Source organism: Ailuropoda melanoleuca, chromosome 13, assembly GCF_002007445.2.
Source record: "Ailuropoda melanoleuca isolate Jingjing chromosome 13, ASM200744v2, whole genome shotgun sequence".
Lineage (NCBI taxonomy): Eukaryota > Metazoa > Chordata > Mammalia > Carnivora > Ursidae > Ailuropoda > Ailuropoda melanoleuca.
The window spans coordinates 80,151,014-80,172,806 of NC_048230.1; the positions used below are offsets into that span (position 1 = coordinate 80,151,014).

General features: G+C 38.5%; 1 protein-coding gene across 3 annotated transcripts in view; it reads left to right on the top strand.

Annotated features, from left to right (window-relative positions):
* Positions 1–18,527, top strand: part of ANKEF1 (ankyrin repeat and EF-hand domain containing 1) — a 19,780-nt gene extending 1,253 nt beyond the window's left edge. The window contains exons 1-9 of one of the 3 annotated variants that reach the window (XM_034641465.1): positions 1,151–1,496; positions 6,173–6,372; positions 7,120–7,269; positions 8,526–8,649; positions 12,217–13,039; positions 14,473–14,699; positions 16,126–16,289; positions 17,505–17,642; positions 18,300–18,527. In XM_034641465.1, the coding sequence (XP_034497356.1) occupies positions 1,151–1,496; positions 6,173–6,372; positions 7,120–7,269; positions 8,526–8,649; positions 12,217–13,039; positions 14,473–14,699; positions 16,126–16,289; positions 17,505–17,642; positions 18,300–18,458 (2,331 nt within the window). In that variant the 3' untranslated portion in view covers positions 18,459–18,527. Of the gene's footprint in view, positions 1–1,150; positions 1,497–6,172; positions 6,373–7,119; positions 7,270–8,525; positions 8,650–12,216; positions 13,040–14,472; positions 14,700–16,125; positions 16,290–17,504; positions 17,643–18,299 lie in introns of those variants that run through there. The other 2 variants (XM_034641466.1, XM_011227434.3) reach the window with 2 other exon arrangements.
* Positions 18,528–21,793: the final 3,266 nt, after the last annotated feature.

A 21,793-nucleotide genomic window follows, 5' to 3' on the forward strand; every position in this document is an offset into this window, starting at 1 on the left:
GGACAGGAGCAGAATTTTATGTGCCTTGTAGAGTCCATGCGAGAATGAAGAGTCAACAGGTAGAGACATCACTTTGGACCTCTGGGGAGAGTCAGAGATGGCTGTATAAATTTGAGAGTGAACGACCAGAAGCCTCAAATTGGGATGAAGGTCATGAGATGGGATGAGACTATCAGGGCAGTGTGTGAGAATAGAGAGCCCTGACGGCCGAACCCTGGGCACCCCAACAGTTAGGCTTCTGACAGAGGAGGGGAGCCAGCAAAGGGGGGTGACGAGTGGATGGTGAAGCAGGAGGGGAACAGGCAATGGAGATAGTGTTGCCTAGAGAGACAGAACTAGAGAGGAGCAAGTGGTCACCAGTGCTACTCACTGCCACAGGGAATGCAGGCGAAGGAGTAGGTTTGGGGAGAAAAGGTGGCACAGTTTCAGATTTTGTAGTAAGATGGAATCCTTTCCATCGCAAAAGACAGAAACTCAGCTACCTAGCTTATGCTAAATTAAGGGGGTGGTGGGGAGGACGTATTTACTCCTGCAACCCTGAGCTAATGCACTAACCAACACGTCGCATGGACTAACTGAAGTGGTAGGGGAATTCTGGCACAACTGAGCCCCAAGTGCAACGTCTGCCCTCAGCCTCAGTCTCTGTAACATGCACTCCTGATAGCCAACATGGCTCCTGCCATGGTCTCTAGGTTTGGAGGACATGCTGGTACAGAGCCATAGAGTGGGGAGCTCAAATCCTTACCTTGGCACTTTTGTTAGCCTTACCTTCCTCATGGATAAAATAGGGAGGCTGTGTCAAGGAAGGAGGGTTAAATGAATCAAGAAATTAAATTAACAAGAAAACTGCATTAGCAAGCTGGTATTCATTATGATGAAAGAATTGTTTTGAAATATTTTAGCTTTATGCTAGCTCAATATCCTCTGTATTTATGTGTAATTAATACTTTTTGTGAAATCAGTTCCAATAAATTGTGGTAATAACATTTCGTGAGAAACAGCCTCTCTTCTTAGGGAAGACTTAAAATATTATTATTTATACCAAAATAAAGATGACAAAATTAACTTGGAGTTGTATGTTCTGTTTTTGTTTTTGCTGCTATAGTTTTTGTTTTGGTCAAGAAAAGCACTTTCAAGAAGGTGGTCGAGTATGGCTTTAGCAGATAAGAGGCTCAAGAACTTGCAGATCTACAAAGTTCTTCAGTGTGTTCGGAACAAAGACACGAAGCAGATAGAAAAGCTCATCAGGCTTGGATACCCTGAACTAATCAATTTCACAGACCCCCTCAATGGACATAGTGCTCTGCACTTGGCCTCAGTTTCCAATGACGTCGACATGGTCAGCTTTCTCCTTAGCCTTGGTGCCCATCCTGATGTGCAAGACAAGATGGGCTGTACTCCAACAATGAGGGCTGCAGAACTGGGGCATGAATTGTCCATGGAAATATTAGCCAAGGCAAAGGCTGACATGACTATAGTTGATAATGAAGGAAAAGGTAAAAATCCCAATACTCTATCCAGTAGATGCAATCCACTGTGTAGCCAGAAATCCACAAAGTGAACTATTTTGCTTTCCAACTGTAGAAGTGAATTATTCATGAGTTTAAGTGAAAAGCCATGTTCTCACTCTTGTACCCAAGGACACCATCTCCCTATAATTTGGAAGTGGTATTAAGGTCTATCTTAGGGAAATGAGTTCTGACAGATGTCTCCCTTAAAAAGATTAGAGTTAGATTAATCTGTGTTTGGTGGCTTTTCTAAATGTGGAGAATTTTTAATAATACACACTGATATAACCATAGTCAGAATCATTGATTATAAAACATAAGAATCTTGTTTAGAACAAAAGATGAGGGAGAGTATTTCTTATTCTTTTTTATACTGTAGAACCATAAATGGTCCTCGACTTGGACTCCAAAAGGATTTTGTCCCCTCTCAATAGCAGTCTGATATAGAAAGGGGTTGCAGTTGGGAACTGGAAGGGCTAAGGTGGATTCTGGCATAAAATCCAATTTTCTAGGGTCAGTTTAAATGTATTTGAAAATATGACTTAAAACTCGAGGCATGGCATTTCCATGCTTTTTCAGGTGAGACAGCACCACTTCTCCACTCTATTCTCCCTAATCTCATCTCAACACCATGCCTGGGAGCTTCTTGCCCAAAATACTCAAGGTTCCAGAAGGACTTGACACAGCCTCATGAAAATCACCAAGAAAATTACCACCAAGCTTAATATAAATTGGTAGATTTAATCAGTTGTCCCAAGGAGTTGCTTCAAGTACAAAGCCATTAACATCAGTCCCACACTGGAGAAATAAATCCCATTTTTTAGTGTTAATGTTTTCTGAAAGGAACGAAATCTGCTTTTGTAATTCTCTCCACACTTGGTATTTGATAAGTGACTTTCTTAAAACAATAGGAGAGGACAAGGAAAGGAACAATCATTTAATTACTTAATAGCACCTCATAATGAAATGAAATTCAGATGCGTTCAGGGATCAAATGTATTTTAAAATGTTAAATCCTGAAAAAGAAAAAAAAAAAAAAGAAACCTCATAAAGCTCTATAGAATATCATTTCCCAAAGTGTGTTCCATGGACCCCTGAATCGCTGGGATATTGATAAGCATTACATGCAAAATTGGTTCCACTGTCAGACTCGTTAGAGAAACATTGGATAAAACAAATTGAGACATGTTGATTTCACATTTGTGAGGCAGACTAAAGACAGTGACATTTTCCATTTGTCTTTGACCCTTGAAATAGTTTTTCCTTATGGCACCTTATATACCTGGAGCTTTGTGAGATATACTTTGGGGAAACACTGTGGTGGAGAACAGTCTACCTTTGGGAGTTTGAAGCAGAAGTAAAAGCTTTAAAAAAAAGGCTGAGAAATTTTATCATAAAAATCTAAAATTATAAAACTAAACAAGTAAAATTAGAAACAGGATCAAGTGAATGCTGGTAGCAAGTGCAGCAGCCATCTGGTTAATATCTAAGCTCATTCAAATTTATATTAAACCTGTCAAGGTTCTGGGAGATGGAAGTATGAGAAAACAAACTGACCACTGACATAGGAAGAATTAAAAATATCAAATAAGACTTGAAACCAATATAAATCTTGTTGCACGCATGACCTTGTTAGTCCTGCCCATAGAGCCTTGAGTCTGTGTAACTCGTGATGTGCTTATTGCCCTGCGAGCCCTGTCTTCCTCACATCAAAGAATCTAGCTCACCTTGCGCAGCTCTGGTTTGGCTGCTGCTTGCCCAACTGCTTTGCTTATTCCACAGAAGTCTCTGCCATTGACATCCTATTTTCCAGCAATTGATGTATCACTCACTGCGCATTGGTCCTAAAGGACAAGCCAACATTTAAATGGTTAAAACACTTACTGGATCTTTAGAAGGATGTGGGACATACTCTAGGCTCAATTGTACTTTGAACAATTTTGCAGAACATGGAAAAGGTAAATCTCTAAGCCAAGAAGCTCTTTCCCATATGTTGTCCTAGGTGATTAATTAGTGTCTGTCTATTCTGGAGAACAGAATGGTGTCTATTCTCTTCAAGGGTTAAGCTAGACTAGCTCCTACGAGCACCCATTCCATTGGTTCTCCCATTTATAGGAATGCCTACCCAGTCCCATAAATGCAGTATGCGAATTCTACAGTCTATCATCTTTGCCCTCTCTTTTTGCTACAGTTTTAGAATGTTGATTCATGTTTTTTGTGTCTTAAAGAGTCAGCCCAGGTAGACTTTAACTGTGAGTTGCACCTGCCATCATGACAAGATATCCATTTCCTAAGTACCTTAGAGCCTTTTGTAATGAATTCAACCTCATCTGGTATTCTCTAGGTGGATTGTTGGTTGTTATTGTTTCAGCCCACTTTCACCTGCTATGATTTGTTGTGTCTTTGATTTTCTATTTTCAGCCATGTCCTTGGCCATCTTTCTGTTTTTAACTGTTCTGAGTAACCCTATTTTAGATGCATTTGTTTATATGAAATATATTTAGATTTAGATTTTATATGAATTGTGGTTTTTATTTTAATGGTAGAATTTATCCAATTTCTATTTATCTAGATGGCCCAAAGCTTTGGCCTCAGAAACATCATTTATTTTATGTTATGAAGGTAAAATATGTATAAATATATAAATAAATATGTATAAAAATATTTTCCTATATAGTCCATATGTTCTTTATTTTGTTGTGTGTGCGTGTCCATGTTGTGTTTTCTAAGGTTAATGGTCTGCTTTTAGGTCTTTTTTTTGGTTGTTGGAATGGTAGTTTTATTTACTGTTATTTACTGATTAACTTTTAAAAACTGAGGTATAATTGACAGCAACATTATATCAGTTTCAGGTGTGCACATAATTTGATTTTCATATGCATTGCAAAATGATCACCATAATAAGTCTAGTTAACACCCACCACCTTACATAGTTACAGATTTTTGCTTCTTGGGAAGAGAACTGTTTTTGATTGTTTTAATGGCTGATTTGATAGCTTTTCATATACATAAAAACACTGCTTATAAAAACACTGCACTTTGCTTATTGAATTAGCACTTTATATAGTATTCATTAATATTTTGCTATGAAAGAAGAGAATAGTACAATAACTTTTGCATCCTTAAACTTACATGTCCACTGCTTTTACATATGAACAGCCGGCTTGATAGATACGAAAAACTCCCGTTTTCTTTCTCAAGTGATATTGTAGAGACCCTTTAGTTATTTTCTAGCATTGAATGTTGCCGTGGCAAAATCTGGAGGCCAGGTTGACTTTCCCTCTTTATAGAGGACTTGAATTGTTACCCAGATGCTCACAGGACATGTCCTCTACCTAGCTTTACCTAGGCACACCTCACTGATTTTTCTTAATTCATTTTTCCTGAGACCCCAGTATGCTTTTTCAATCTTCAAATTTAAGTTTTCACTTCAAGAAAGTTTTCTTCTATTGTATCTATATATTTTTTTCTGTTCTACTTGGTGTTTTATTATTGAACACCAATTACATATATGTTAACTCTTCTTTGCCTCTTTGGACCATTTCAGCTCTTCCATCATCTGTTACATTTTCCTTAGAACTTTCAAGTTTTTCCTTCACATCCATGACTGTGGTTTTTGTGCTTTCCTTTTTCCCATCTCCAGTTTGACTTTTCTTTCTTTGGTGGTTTTATTTTCCTCTACCATATCTTCTCTAAGTTCAGCTGGCTTAACTTCATCTTTTCCTATTTATCTTCTATTGTCCTAGAAGCCCTGTGTTTAGTTTTGGTCCATCTTTGCACTTTTGTTTTAGAAAAAAAGTTAAATTTAACTTCTTTGCTATCATAGAAATAAGACAGTCAATAATTTTCACATAGTATAGTTTTTCTAGTGTGTACTTTTTGCCTAACTTTTATTATCAGGTTTCTTCCTTTTGGTATCTGTATTTTTCATAGGTCATGTGCTGGTTTTTTGTTGATTACTGTTCCTCTTTGAATGAAGCCTCTGTTTAGAGTGAGGTCCTTACAAAATCAGTTTGGAGTTTAAGTGTTTTTTGCCCAGATTACAACAATACCCCTGATCTGTAGTACATTTTTGACAAGGATTATGTGGAGGGCCTATATGTCAGAGGTCATAGGTGGGGGGATTTCACATTTTCCTCTCTTCATTGGAATAAAACAAGTTGCCAAAATGGCAGAGCTCCTTGTCATCTACCTTTTCTTCTTAATGCTGCTATATGGACAGCCTGCTTCTTATACACATGGCTGGTCTGCATATTTCATCATTCACTACCATCTGCTTTGTCACTCTGAAGTTTTGGAGGGGACACAGCAACCCACCATGACCCCTCCAGCACACACAGTCCTGCATGTGGGGTATAGACTGCAAGATGCCAAATACCCAAGGTTGACGGGGGCTCACATCTCAGCACTCAGATTCTTCCCTGAACCAGGTCCTATCACATTTGGTTGTGACTGTTTTCTAATTCTATCAGAGGTTGACTCTTTTTTTCCTCTGTCTTGATGTTTCAGTTGGTTTCAGAAGGAAAAGAAGGTAGCTACGCCTTTGCTCTGCCACCTTCAACAGGCCGATTACAATTTCAAAATTATTAGTTTTTCTTTGCTATCCGGCTCAAATATAGAGAGACTATTAATGAAGTACTCTTTGGGGATTCTATTTTCTACAGGTATTTTGTTTTACTGCATTTTACCTACTAAGCGGCATTATCGTTGTGCATTGATTGCCCTGGAAAATGGCGCAGATGTCAACAACTCTACCTATGAAGGAAGACCAATATTTCTTAGAGCTTGTGAAGAAGCACATGATGTTAAGGACACGTGCCTGACATTTTTGGAAAAGGGAGCCAATCCAAATGCTATGAACTCAGTATGGCTATTCCTGTGATTATAAATATTCCTTTTTTTTCCAATTATAGAGTCTTAGTAGTGCAATCTTTGCATTTAAATATGGTAAAATTATCCTGTTAGCTTATAGACTGTTCATTCCTATTCAAAATGCTTTAAGATGATATACTCTCATTATCTTTCTATTGCCATGATTTTACAGTTTATTTCCTAATTACATTTGGAAAATTGGTATTTATTATGCATAACGGGAAAACATCATTAGAGAAAATAGAAAAGATATCACTGATGCCTAATAAAAATTTATCTTTTTGGAAAGAAAATATGTAATTGTGCTATTTCTCTTATCCATTTTGCTCCCTCTCCTCATTTGGCCAATTTTATTGAGTTTTCTAATTGTTCAAGAGTCATTTCAAGACAATAATAATAAATTTTTTTCTCATTAGAAAACACTTATAATCTAATCTTAGCATATATTATACCCTCTTTTCTCCCCTTTTGCTCTACTTTCTTTGCAAAAAAAAAAATGCATTTTTTAGCATAATTTTTTCACAGGGACATCTGGTGTGACCTCGACTCTGATATTGGAACTCTACATCGACCCATTGCACTTACTTCATTTCCTATTTGCTTTGTGAAACTAATAAAGATGTAGAGAACTAAACATGCCAGTGTGAATCTAAGGCCAAATGGATTGAGAACATATGTATACCCGAAGTGTTATTTAAGATGACAAGTATAACCAGGATTTGATCTGTTTCTCGTCCAGTCCACAGGTCGAACGGCCTTAATGGAAGCATCAAGAGAAGGAGTGATAGAACTAGTTCGAGGTATTTTGGAAAGAGGAGGTGAAGTGAATGCCTTTGACAATGAGAGAAAACAAGCTGCACATTTTGCTGCCAAAGGAGGCTTTTTTGATGTAATAATCTGCCTTTTGCTTTAAAATTTGTTGCTCACCAATTCTTACCTTTTCCTCAAAGTTTTTAAATATCGTATAGGTTACACTAAGAATTTTTTCCACATTACCATCTTGATTTCCCTAAATAATTCTAAAATTCTATTTTATACCAAATATTATTTTTTAAAAATGTTTTCTAGCTCTTTATTCAGTTTTATCTGCTTGCCACATTTATTCATTTATTTTACTAACAATGTTTTTCTGTATTCTTAGCTATGGCAATTTAAAAGTTTTGCCAACCAGGACTACTTTATTTTATGCCTCCATTACATAATAGAATCTTCATAAAATGTACGGCATGACCAAATTGTGGGGAGAATAATGTCAACATATTCTTATTTCCCTGATTTTTTGTGTGTATCTAATGACTCACCTCGATTTTAAACTCTTAAGTATTCTGGTTATCTGGATATACCAGCAAAGGATATCTCATAGGTACAGTGACACTGAAGAAATGAGATAGGAAACAGTGCTACCCTATTATTTATTTATTTATTTTTTTAAAGATTTTATTTATTTATGTGACAGAGAGAGAGACAGGCAGCGAGAGAGAGAACACAAGCAGGGGGAGTGGGAGAGGAAGAAGCAGGCTCCCAGCGGTGGAGCCTGATGCGGGGCTCGATCCCAGAACCCTGGGATCACGCCCTGAGCTGAAGGCAGAGGCTTAAGGACTGCACCACTCAGGCGCCCATATCCTTTTTTTTTTTTAATTCTCAATTACATCTAAAATTTCCTTACTCAATTTTCTGAGCTTTTAACAATTATCTTTATTTTTGTCATTGAGTCTCTTCCCTGCAATAAAAATCTACACCACAGTAGAAGTCACATTTGGTAAAGAATTTGCTTCCCTGATGATATTTCCCATATGCTGATGTTTCCTAGAATTATTAGAATTCACTAAGATGGCATGCCCCAGCTGAGTATAGAATTTTCTAAACTCAAGATCAATGCTATTTGATAGAACTTTTGGCAATGGTGGAAAAGTTCTATATCTGTGCTGTATAATATAGTAGCCATGTGTGGCTTTTGAGTATTTTAAATACGGCTAGTGAAACTAAGGAACTGGATTTTTTAAAATTATTTTCTATTTAATTCAATTTAATTTTAAATAGCCACATGTAGCCTAAGTAACTATTGGATAACAGGTTTAGGTGCCAGTCTTCATTCAATGAATGTACATTGATATCTCTCTATAATATCTACTATTTATTTTACAGATATTGAAGCTTCTCTTTGCTTACAATGGAGACATGGGGCTGATTGCCATGGATGGGAACACACCACTTCATTATGCTGCCATGGGTGGTTTTGCCGATTGCTGTAAATATATAGCTCAGCGAGGTAAAATTGTCTAGCAATTTTATGCTTAAAGTATTTATGATTTACCCATGTTGTAGATGAGCAGAGAATCTGGGCCTGTCACTTGTCAGTTGCTTATCTTTTTCAATAGCCCAACCTCAGTTATAGATGTAAAAAGAAAATTGAAAATCTTTTCTACTCTACCTTCTGTCAAATCATGAATCTGGTCTTAACGTGATGAAAACCCATATTCTCAAGTATTTTTAGGTTATCGTTAAAAAGCTAAACAAGATTGTTCATGGGTCAACTAATTATTAAAACACTTATAGTTATTAAACTCCTTTTAAAAAAATGTCAACATCAATCTGAAGGAGAAATGCTGAAAACTATGTCTTTTTGTCTGAATTCTTAACTATTTTAATAAAAAGTGTTCAATTGTATCAAATGCAAAGGATAACTTTTCTAAATAATTTGAAATTATGGGAGAAATAGAAAATAAAATGAAAATTTTCATGGAAAATTTGAAATGTAATACTTTAGATTTTCCTGTAGCTTCTATGTAACTATTAATTTAGGAATATGAAGTATGTACGTATAGCTTAATGTATTCCTTAAAATGGTAATATTAGCTAATTAAGTTTATGGATCAAACTGGTGTTAATTACATGCTGTCTAGATGTACATTAAAAGTTTTTAACTCAGGGTGCCTGGGTGGCTCAGTCAGTTAAACATTTGCCTTTGGCTCAGGTCATGCTCTCCGGGTTCTGGGATCTAGCCCCTTGTCCTCCCTGCTCAGCAGGGAGTCTGCTTCTTCCTCTCCCTCTGCCCCTCCCCCTGCTTGTGCTCTCTCTCTCTTTCTGTCTCTCTCACAAATAAATAAAATCTTTATTTTTAAAAAAAGTTTCTAACTCTTCATTAGAATTGGAACTGCATTCTGCTGAACTTTATGGTAGTGTTTTTTTTTCTTTTTTTCCAGTTTGAGAAATAGGCAAAAATTAGAGTCTATTCTACAACTCTAGAATAGAAGAGAGCAGAGAATTTTAGAAATTCCTGGGACCTAGAGATCCTGTATTGTAACCACTAATATAAATAAGACTAATGTGGCTGCAAAACTAAGAATGTAATAACTGATTCACTTCTACTTTTTATGAACTTATATAAGTTCATACTCTTTCCCCATTCCCCCAAACACATAACAAATTTACACATAACACATAAACACATTTAACAAATAAAGGAAAATATATCAAATGCAACTTTTGCCCCCACAAACTGTCTCATCAGTCTTGTTTTCAAACCCATCCCTATCAGCAATTTATTCTGACATTTTAAACACTGTATATTTCTAAAAACTAAAGATCTCCCCAGATTAAGACAAGCTTCTTCAACTTTAACATGTTGACCACTTTATTATTGGGACAAACATCACTAGACATCTACTCTGTCATTTGTGTAGTCCTGGAAGAAAGTCACAAAAAGCAAATTGAGAAGCACATTTGGTCAGAGCGTGGGCCATGCCAAAGGTCTTGCCCAAGGATGCAGAAAAGTATATTATCTTCCTGGCAGTCATAAGACTAGACTGTGTTTCTAAAACAAGGGTCTGAAAGCATTCAGGGTTCTGTAACATGTTTGGAAGTAAAATCACTTCACTGGATCCTAGGTGGGGGACCCAGTTCCATTGCAGAAGCGTGGCCAGTTACATGTCCACCTTTTGAGTCTTGGATCTAAGGCAATCAGAACAGCAACAAACAATGCATTTGCAACAAAATGCTCATTTCTGAGTAAACTCGCTGGGTTTCGTGTCTTCTATACTTCACTAAATGTGAAGGCTGGATTCTTTTGACACATTAAACTATCTTCTTCAATGTTCTCCTTTGCCCTGGGGTCCTGTTGCTGGTGAAATTTACACGTCCCCATAAGCAGTGCAAGTGCCATATCCAAGGGCAGAAGCAGGGAGTTTGGAGTATTTCTAGGGAAGCAGCCCAGGAGGCTTCTATTTCTCTTGGGCCTTTGGCGGCTGGTGCTCTGCGCACACACCAGCTGTAAGCTGAGTACATTTGACCGCAGATCATATGTCACAAAGGGAATGAATCGATCTTTATTTTTACTAATTATAAAGGAGGAGACAAAAAGTCCCAAGGCAAAAGGAGAAGAAGAAGGCCTCAGATCTTTAAGCTGGCGCATTGGAGTCTTTTATCCACATAAAGTTTTCTAACCAGGAGGAAACTGGGAGCAGAAGGAGGCAAGATAAAACAGCTTTAAAATCCTTTGATCCTTAGGGGTAAATATAGAAGAAATGGCTTGGGAGATGGTAGATAAACACCCAGATACCTTGAATAAGCAAAAAAGCGAAGTAAAAACAGCATTCTCAAAATTGCTATGGAATGATACTATCAAGATCAGTCTCAGGTCCCGTTTTTAATAAGTCACTGTTCTGGGATCAAGCCCCACGTCAGGCTCCCTCCTCAGCAGGGAGTCTGCTTCTCCCTCTGTCCCTCCCCTTGCTTGACTCTCTCTCTAATAAATAAATAAATAAATAAATAAATAAATAAATAAAATCTTTTTAAAAAAATTACCAATCTTGGTATAAAATTTTAAGTTTTGACAATGCCAAAGGAAGTATTAATCTTAAACAGTACTGGTGACTCATTTTCTTTTTGACAAGGGATGAAACTATAAAGTATTGGAGGGGCGTGTCTTGGTTTGCATGCAGCTGCCTATATATTTTGGTTGCCAGACATACTGACTGAGTAACAATCTTTTTGATTATGGGATGTTGGCAAAGCAGCAGAAGAGCCTTCTTCTAGAAGGCTCAAAACACTAGAAGGAGCTTCCTCATAGTCGGACTTATTTATATACATAAAGGATTTTTAATGTCTCAAGGCACTTAACAGACAGCACAGCCTTCCTAGTGGCACTAAGTAGGCTCCCCAGTGCACTCAGAGACGTTTATGTATTTGAGGAATACTTACCTATAATGTTGGTGTCATCATTTTAAGGAAGGGTCCAAGAAGGAAAATGAATTATAATGCTTAATTTGCACAAACGTAATCCTGGAATCCTTTCAGATTTGATGAACAAATGACTTTGTCCTCTGTCAGTTTGTTCACATGGCCTATCACAAAATAGCAGATCGATATAAATTACATTGACTGCATGGAGAATGCAGGTAAATATAGTTTAAGATGGTACCTAGATTTGCAGTCATAATCATTCAAAAAGAAGCAAGTGTTCGGCACTCTGAGTTCCTAAGGGCCAAATTCCAATGCCATCCTTATTCTTTTCCTGTTTGGCAGGAAGTCTCCTTAGCAAGTATCCCAATATGAAATTTGTTTCAATTACCTATAGGGATTCATGTCCTAACCCTTTAGGAGCAGAGCCTGTGAATTGGAAACGTATTTCCCTCAGAATTCACCAAAGTGAAGCTCACAGGGAAAAAAAAATTCTCAGCTTCATTTTGTAATTATAACAGCTGAATGTGCTCATCACTCTATACAAATAATTTAGGGATAAACTTTTGACCAGTGGGTGAAAGGTTGCACGAACGTCATTTGTAGAGCCATGCACCTGCCTAGGCACTATTCATAATAATGATGCTTCATGTCGTAGGATGTGACCTGAAATGGAAGAACTTAGAACATAAAACGCCCAGGACTGTGGCCAAGGAAGGCGGCTTCAAAGCAGCGAGCAAAGAAATACAGCGGGCAGAGCGGACCGCTAATAAGCTAGCCCGGCCAGGAGCCAAAAATCCAAATCCGCTCTGGGCCCTGAGACTTCACGACTGGTCGCTGGAACATGAGACTTTCCTTCGGGAAGCCTTTTCGTTTGTGGACAGAGGCGATGGGACAGTCAGCAAGGAGGACTTCGTGTTGACGCTGGAGGAGAGGCAAGAATATGTGACCTCAGAACAGCTGGCTATGATAGCTCAATTTCATGAAAAATTGCGGGGAGCTGGGGTCAACATTAATGATTTCTTTAAAGGAACCAGGTACTTGAGTAAGTCTTATGTCTTGGGGTCCTATGGGCCTAAGAAAAAGAAAAAAGGGATGGCCAAAAAGCCAAAGAAAGGCAAATATGTCTTACCCCTCCCAATCTGCATCATCCCCGACCACGTGTTTCCCCGCTGGAGTGACGGCGGGCCGCCCTATTACATGATTGAAACCTACAAGAACGTAACAGATAGCAGTCGGTTTAACCGAGACCGGCCACCGGAACACCCTATTCAGGATGACTCTGCTTGGTACATTGATGATCCACCGAAGATATTTTCAAATATTAATTTCATCACCAAGGCAGGAGACCTGGCTTCTCTGAAAAAGGCGTTTGAATCAGGAACACCTGTGGATATGAAGGATAATTATTACAAAACACCGCTGATGACCGCGTGTGCCACTGGAAACATAGACGCCGTCAAGTTTCTTCTTGAAAAGGGGTATGTTTTCTTGGTTGAGTTCACATTCAACTCCAGAATTAAGGACAAAGAAAGTGCTTCATTCCTGACATCTAAATTACAGATAGATCTTGTATGGGAAAGTGGGCTAACGGAAACCTGGGAATGTGTGAACACAGAGAATGTGTGAACACCAATAACAACTATGCACCAAGCAGCTTTGCCTAGAGATTTCTCTACATGGTGTGGAGTCGCTTTTTATTTTATTTTAAATTACCGAAAGAATTTTTAAAACTATTTTTTAGGAGATTTTATTTATTTATTTGAGAGAGAGATCACGAGCAAGAGGGAAGGGTAGAGGGAGAAGCAGAAAGAATTTTTTTTTAATTGTGGTAGGAACAGATAATATGATCTACCCTCTTAACAGATTATAAGTGTACAGTACAATATTAACTATAATCACAATATTGCATAGTAGATCTCTAGAATTTATTCATTTTGCACGTTGCTTTTTATTCTGTCTCCTCTGTGTGGGGATCCTAACAAATTCAAACAAGTGGGACAGTGGTCATGATGACTGTAAAGGCATGTCTCATTCCCTCCTGCAGAAGCAGCTGTCTGTTCCTTGCTTCATTTGTAAGTATCTTTAAAATATCCAAGCATGACATTTTTATTGAACTTCTAAAGCAACTACTCAGGTCTAATTCCTTCTTTTACCATAGCTGAATAACCTGGCATAAGTTTCTTTTTTGTGTCTCACTTTTCTCATTTTTAAAATGGGGCTCTAATAGGACTCAACTTGCAGATTTTTTGAAGATTAAATGAGTTAAAATATGTAAAGCACTTATTAGCAAAGCAACTGCATATTTGATAAAAGGGTATTATTGTTCTATAATGGTCAAGGTCAAAGAAGCATTCAGATTAGTGTATTATCAAGAGGAGGGAGTATAAAGCAATTAGTGAGAATTTGAACTTCTGGACAGTGACTTTTTAAAAAAGACTAACATGTAAAATAATACATTTTCATGCTTAGAAGTTGAATAATGAAGGTGCATTTAAAAATCTATAACATGCAGAGAAAGTAGATACAGAATGAAATAATAGGACTTTATATTTCTTATCAGCTTTTACCTTCATAGGATCCAGTTATACAATTTTCCTTAATTTTAACCTTTGCAAAAAGTGTAACCCCTGGAATCTAAGTGCCTTTTAAAACTAAACAAAATGTGTGTGTGTGTGTGTGTGTGTGTGTGTGTGTGTGTGTGTGTATATATATATATATATATGCAAAGAAAAGACTGTCAGATAATGCAGAGCACAAGTCAAGAAATGGCACAGAGTTTAACTTCACTCAGAGCTTCCCTGGTTTACAGTTGAACAACTTGATAACAGTAATATGAACTGCTTTGCATTTCCAGCCTCTGGTGCTTGGAACAACCCACATTTTTAGCTTGTGTATCTATCTTATTTTATAGGGCTAACGTTAATGCAACAGATAATTTCCTGTGGACCCCGCTTCATTTTGCATGCCATGCAGGCCAACAAGACATTGTTGAGCTTCTTGTTAAAGCCGGAGCGGTGATAGATGCACTCTCCATTAACAACTCCACTCCTTTGAGCAGAGCCATCGAGAGCTGTAGACTGGATACCGTGAAGTACCTCCTTGATATTGGCGCTAAATTCCAGCTGGAAGATAGAAAAGGTGCGCGTTTGCATGATTGATGGTTAGGGTCAGAAGAGGAGAATGTATGTTAGGTTCCAAACTCCTTCTGATTCTCTTCTTGTAAGACCACATTTCCCTGCGAGTCGCTACTGCAGCTACAGTCCTAAATTGAATATTCTGGAAGTTGGTTTTATACACGGTGCCTCTCAAATCACTGGTGCGAAAGGACCAGTTCTTATGTTTGCAACCTCTCGTGGGTGGACACTTTTGTAAAGTACAATAAAAAGTGATATACTAGAAAATGAGGTGGGGAAATAAAATACAAGGTTGTTTTTAATCACTAGATTAAAATGATGGAAAATTCCATCAATTCCATCCCAAAATTTATAAATGCCCACTCTTAATTTCTTAGTTATTTCACTGTGGTCCAGGAAGCATTGGTTTGTGGGCTTGTACTGGTTTTAGACTATAACTCAGGTTATCACGCTGTCATAACTACCAAGTCCTTAGGAAGTGGCATAATTTTAAAGGCCGTAGAATTTGGATTCTTTCTGAAGCTGAACAAAATAATTCCTGAGTTTGAGGCTCTCTCTAGGAAGTAAATAGGAGGGGCCCATCTTATGTCATAAATCCACAACCTGAAAAATAATCATTTGAATAAATGTTTGACCTCATTGCTTGGAGGTTTCATTTTCTTACAGTGGAACCCATTGCTTCCTTTTGATCGGAGAGAGCATTAACCTTTCTGGCTGCTTCGGGCTTCCCCTGGGTCACTGGTGGTGTTGTTTCAGGCCTGCCTGAGGATATTACAGGCGTCATAATACCCAGTCTTCTGCATAGAGCACTGTGACACCAGCTTCCCCAGGCCTTTTTGAATATACTTCCTTGTATCAGGGAAAGGGGAGAATAATGTAAAATTGTCACATGAAAGGAAATGTGTGCAAGGTGGGAAGAGAACCATCAATCAAATATTCAAATGTTAATATTCTACCAATATTTCCTATCTGCTTTTTAAGAAACATGCTCAAAAAAATTAACAAGAAAATGTTGTGTTGCCAGTAAATGGCACTTTAAATTATGAGATTTCAGGGGCGCCTGGGTGGCTCAGTCGTTAGGCGTCTGCCTTCGGCTCAGGGCATGATCCCAGGGTCCTGGGATAGAGCCCCACATCAGGCTCCTCCGCGGGGAGCCTGCTTCTTCCTCTCCCACTCCCCCTGCTTGTGTTCCCTGTCTCGCCGGCTGGCTCTCTCTCTGTCCAATAAATAAATAAAATCTTTAAAAAACCATTATGAGAGTTCAGAGATGGGTGCACCTTAGAGGGTGCCTGATCTACCTCTATGACCTTACACCGTCGGCTGTAGTAATCACCCTTATTGTCACATGCTGAGGGCTGATGTGCTGAGGTTTTTCTGCATGGTTTCTTATCAGTCTGTTTATTGCAACTCTGAATTTATGTCTTGAGCAGGCCATACTGCCATGGATATTGCAAAGGCGTATGCTGACTATAGAATAATTAGTTTGATTCAAGAAAAGCTGGATAACCTGCCAAAACAAGCAGAAAATCAAAAAATGAAGGGCAAGCCACCTCCTAAAGCGAAGACTGAAGGCCCTGAAGTTAAGAAGGAAGAGGTAAGCAAGGTGATCGACTACCCATTTAGTAAATGGAACTTCCTAAAAACTTGTTGGGGGTAGGATAGCATCACTATTTACATATCGTTACACAGCATGGACAAAATAATATGCAAGCCATATTTTCAGCACTGTTATGCAGCACTGAAAAAAAATACTTAGCAAAGAAATTCCAATTACTGAAAATTCTAAAAAGTGCTCATTGCAAATAGAATCCATGTAAAAACCAAGTTGGCTCAGCCAAATACAAGACCAAAGGAATTGGTCTTGGATACATATATATTTGGTTCTAGGTCATATAGATTTGATGAAATGGCTCAGACAGGGAAGGAGGGTAAGAAAAATGAAGCCAAGCATGATTTTCCTTCATTTTGGTCTTATAATCTTTCATTACCCACCTTACCCCCCTTCTAAGGAATTTTAATGCCTACCACTGAACCCTGGGGTTATCAGGCCACTTGTGACTTGGGTATCCCGCAGAATGATTCCAGAAAGTTTTAAAGGTGCCAAAGGGACTGTTCCTGGCAATGATGTGGATGCCTCTAAACTACCAGCAAAAGGTTGAGGTTTTTGCCCAGGCAGATTACGGAGAGAGCAAGACTTTGTCATTAGCAGGGAAGCCCAAGTGTATTTCTAGGCTAGAAGCTTCTTTTAAGGAAGGAAGAGAATCCCTGGAAATTCTTGGCAGACATAAGACGGGGCTGAAATTCAAAAAGAAAAAGCTCTAATGTTATCAAATTGGAAAGGGTTGAAGAAAAAGGTGGTAAGATGTGGAGAAGTTGAAAGGACATGGAGAACAGTAAACAGTAGAGAGTAATAAACCTGGAAGACGAGAGTAAACATGGCCAGAGGTGAAGGAAGATCAATCGGCCAAGTTCTACTACATACATCATTATCTTTTTAGTAGGATAATTTAATTCTTCTAATTAATCAATGGCCATAGGTCAAGGATGGATATTTTGAAGACTTGTAAGATCTGTCTCTGATGCTACAAATTAAGTAGAGTTAAACAAGGCAAACTAGTTACCTTTCCCCGTCCCAAGTTATAATAATATTCTATTTTGTTTCAAATTATAATTTGTATGGTAACATTGTTATTTTTATTTCTATTTTTTCTTGGCTTCAGAGTAAGATATAGAACAGCAAATAATATTAGAAAGTATATATAGGTTTTGGCAATTGATAGGGTTGGTTTCTTTTTTGTCTCATTTCCAGGAACCACTTTTATCTGTTTATACCATACCAACTCTATCAGAGGAAAAGAAAATGCGTAAGGATAATGTGGTTTCTCTCAATTCATTGATTACCAGTGGTTATACCAAGAAAGTGGATATCACATTTATTCCACGGAGGGTAAGTACTTTGGAAAGACCTTCATAACATGGTATAAGCTCATAATACCATTTTCCAAATACTTTGTATGCAGAGCACCCAAACAAATATCCAAAGTTGATCTTTCATAGTTATAATTTGAAGGTGTCTTTTTGCCAGGTCCTACTGCTTTGACTCAGTAAAGTCCAACTCGTTTAGTTTCCAAGATCTAGTTTCCTCTGTTACTATTTCTATATTGACATTTTAATTGTCCTTGAAAAATTATATTTTGGTCAATGTCATTCCCTATAGCCATTTGATCACCAAATGCTATAGATACATTTTCTCGATGCTTCTCAGACCCTAACCTTCCCCTTTGTACTCTTACTACCATTTCACTTGGGAGTTTCATACTAAGCAACACTGGATTTATTCAGTAGCTGACTAAAACATCCACTATTAAAGAGGTGGAGACATCTTTGGAGAACAGGAACGATCTTTGCCAGTGCCCATCAAACCATGAGAAATAGCGGTCCCCATGTAACCACTGATGTCATGTAAGAGGAAACCATAAGTTAAAATAGATTTAGAAGTAAATTTGATAGCTTTGAATTAACCATACGGGGCATTGTCTGTATAACTGCCATGTTTGCTGGCTTTCCTACTCATGCCTGCTCTGAATATGGTAATTTATTTAAGCTCTGGAGTCCTGAAGCCACAACAGCAGAACTGATCAGAAAAAGGGAGCTGAGGCGAGAGAGGTTCACTTACGAGGCGGACTTTGAGGACTTCATGATGCCCTTTCAGAAGAACATCACAGAAAAAGCTAAAGCCTTGGAAGCCGCCTTCAGGATCTAAATCACAACAGTTGCTTCTTGGGGTCAACATTTCGAGGTCCAAAAAGTTGGTATTTCCATCAAAGTCAAAGCAATCCACAAATTAAGAATTTGTAACCAAATATTTGTTTTTGCTCTAGCAACCATAAATATTCTGAGCTACCTGAAAGTGTCTATTTTGCAATGAATTACATATTCTGGATAAACCCCCTAATCATCTTTAAGGATATAATGGAATAAATAGCATTTTGGTTATAACCGTAACATTATTGTCAAAGAAATTTACAGGATGTATGTCATTATGTTTGCTAAAGATACAATTCTAGTGGAAATTGATGAAAACAGTTTAATAGTAGGGAAGAGAAGTAATTTTAATCTGTTGAGGAAGGAGATTGTTTCTTACACACCTCCATATGTATTAGATACTGGTATGTATCAGATACCTTGGGTCAGATAAACTTTAGCACTTCCAGAAGACACTGTCAGCACTCCACCCCTGTCTCCTCTGCTTTGGGACTGAAGCAGGCCTGACTTTCTGACCCTGGAAAGCTGCCTCTGACACTTAGACTTGTACAATAGGGCCCAAGTACATGAGAATGAGAGCCTCCTGGAAGCAGCGCTCACACACCGACTGAACAGATACTGTGTATTAGCCCCCTCACCACTCTGGTTGGATTGTTTGAAGGTGCGCATTCCTACTGACTACTAAATCTCCCCCAAGAGTTGAAGATCACATTGCCCACAGTGGTAATTTGATAACACACCCTTCACTGACCACCTTCCCTTCTCTGTCCTCCCACATTTCTCCCATGCCTTCAGGTGTTTATCAAGATCACCTCTGAAATACGTATACCTAAACCCTTGTCTCAATGTTGCCTCTGGAAGGACCCAAAGTAAGATAACAGCTACAGTACTAGTTAGATTCTGAGCCCTCCTAGCAAAAATTTTAAAAGTGCATTCCCATTTCTTCTGCTTACTATAAAATAAGCACTTCCCCAGCAAGGAGGATGTGCCCCCAGGGTCATGTGCAACTGCAAAACGGTTCAAGTGGGGTGTCTGGGTGGCTCAGTCGTTAAGCGTCTGTCTTTGGCTCGGGTCATGATCCCAGAGTCCTAGGATGGAGCCCCACATCAGGCTCCCTGCTCAGGCCCCCTGCTTGTGTTCCCTCTCTCACTGTCAAATAAATTTTAAAAATCTTAAAAATAAAAAGAGGGAGAAACAGTTCAAGTGGTATTCATACAGTAGCTGAAACTTTGAGCAAAAATTTCCAGATGCCAAAAAAAACATATAGATGATAAAGAATGACCAGATATCATATGTGATTTTTTCTTAAGGCAAGTGCATGGCGGCAGGGGCAAGGGAGAAGGGGGTATTTAAGAGACCTACCATGAAACCTTACAATTGTCCATTGGGATTTAGGGCAGGGGCCTGATACTTGGAAAAGAGTTATGTCAGGATTCTACCAGAGAAATAGAACCGGTAGTACAGATAGATAGAGATAGATGATAGATAGATGATAGATAGATAGATAGATAGATAGATAGATAGATAGATAGATAGATGATAGATATTAAGCGTCTGTCTTTGGCTCGGGTCATGATCCCAGGGTCCTAGGATGGAGCCCCACATCAGGCTCCCTGCTCAGAGGGAGCCTGCTTCACCCTCTTCCACTCCCCCTGCTTGTGTTTCCTCTCTCACTGTCAAATAAATTTTAAAAATCTTAAAAATAAAAAGAGGGAGAAACAGTTCAAGTGATATTCATACAGTAGCTGAAACTTTGAGCAAAAATTTCCAGATGCCAAAAAAAACATATAGATGATAAAGAATGACCAGATATCATATGTGATTTTTTCTTAAGGCAAGTGCATGGCGGCAGGGGCAAGGGAGAAGGGGGTATTTAAGAGACCTACCATGAAACCTTACAATTGTCCATTGGGATTTAGGGCAGGGGCCTGATACTTGGAAAAGAGTTATGTCAGGATTCTACCAGAGAAGTAGAACCGGTAGTACAGATAGATAGAGATAGATGATAGATAGATGATAGATAGATAGATAGATAGTTGGAGAAAGGGATTTACTGCAAGGAGCTGACTTCATGATTGTGGGACTGGCAGAGCAGGCCATCAGAAGGCCAGGCTGGAAACCCTTAGGTGAGAGCTGTCCCTGAGGTCTGCAAGTGGAGTCTCTTCTTCCTCAGGGAAACTTAAATTCTGCTCNATAGATAGATAGTTGGAGAAAGGGATTTACTGCAAGGAGCTGACTTCATGATTGTGGGACTGGCAGAGCAGGCCATCAGAAGGCCAGGCTGGAAACCCTTAGGTGAGAGCTGTCCCTGAGGTCTGCAAGTGGAGTCTCTTCTTCCTCAGGGAAACTTAAATTCTGCTCTTAAGGCCTTTGAACTGAGAAGATCAGGCCCGCCCAGATTATAGAGGATAATCTCCTTTATATAAAGTCAACTCATTGTAGGTGTTAATTGCATCTACACAGCTCCTTCACTGCAATACCTACGCTTAGTGTTAGACTGAGAAACTGGGTGCTATAATCTAGCCAAATTGGGACATAAAACTGACCATTGCTGGAAGTGTACTACTGAGTAAAAAGCAAGAGGAGGCATCACCCGCACAGGAAATACACTGAATGCTGGGCAGGAGCTCCAAAAATTTCCACAAAATCCCCATTGACAGAAAGAGTTCACTTTAGGATTGCCTTAGCAAAAGGCACCGACTCCATATTACAACTCTGTCAGCCATATAAGACAAAAGCCCTTTGCTTTATTTTATTTTATTTTATTTTTTAATAATTTTAGCCCTTTGTTTTATCCCCTCCCTCACTTTCCACCTGGGGAAGAACCATTAATGGATCGAGGGAGTGGGGAGGAGGCCAGATGAGTGAGCAAGTGGCTAACCAGGCCCACTTTCCCCTGAGGCAGCCATGAGCTGGAGTTCCTTACAAGTTGTATATCATGGAGCCTGGAGAACGAAGTTTTGTTTGTTTTATGAGTTTTGTGTATATATGCTTATTTTAAATCATTTTAAAGTTTTGAGTTAATGTCCAATGTACAGAAAAGTTGCAAGAATTTTACAAAGAATTCCTGTATGCACTTCACGCAGATTACCTACATGTTAACCACATTGCTTCTTTCTTTCTCTCTCTCTCCACATACAAGTGTGCATGTGTGTGTGTGTGTGTGTGTAATTTTTTTTCTGAGCTATTGGAGTGTCAGTGGAAGACATGATGTCCCTTACCTTAAATACTTCAGTATGTATCCACAAAAAACAGACATTCTTTTATAGAACCATATTACAGTTGTCAAAATTAGGAAATTAATATTTGAATTCACTAGTCTACAGACCTTGT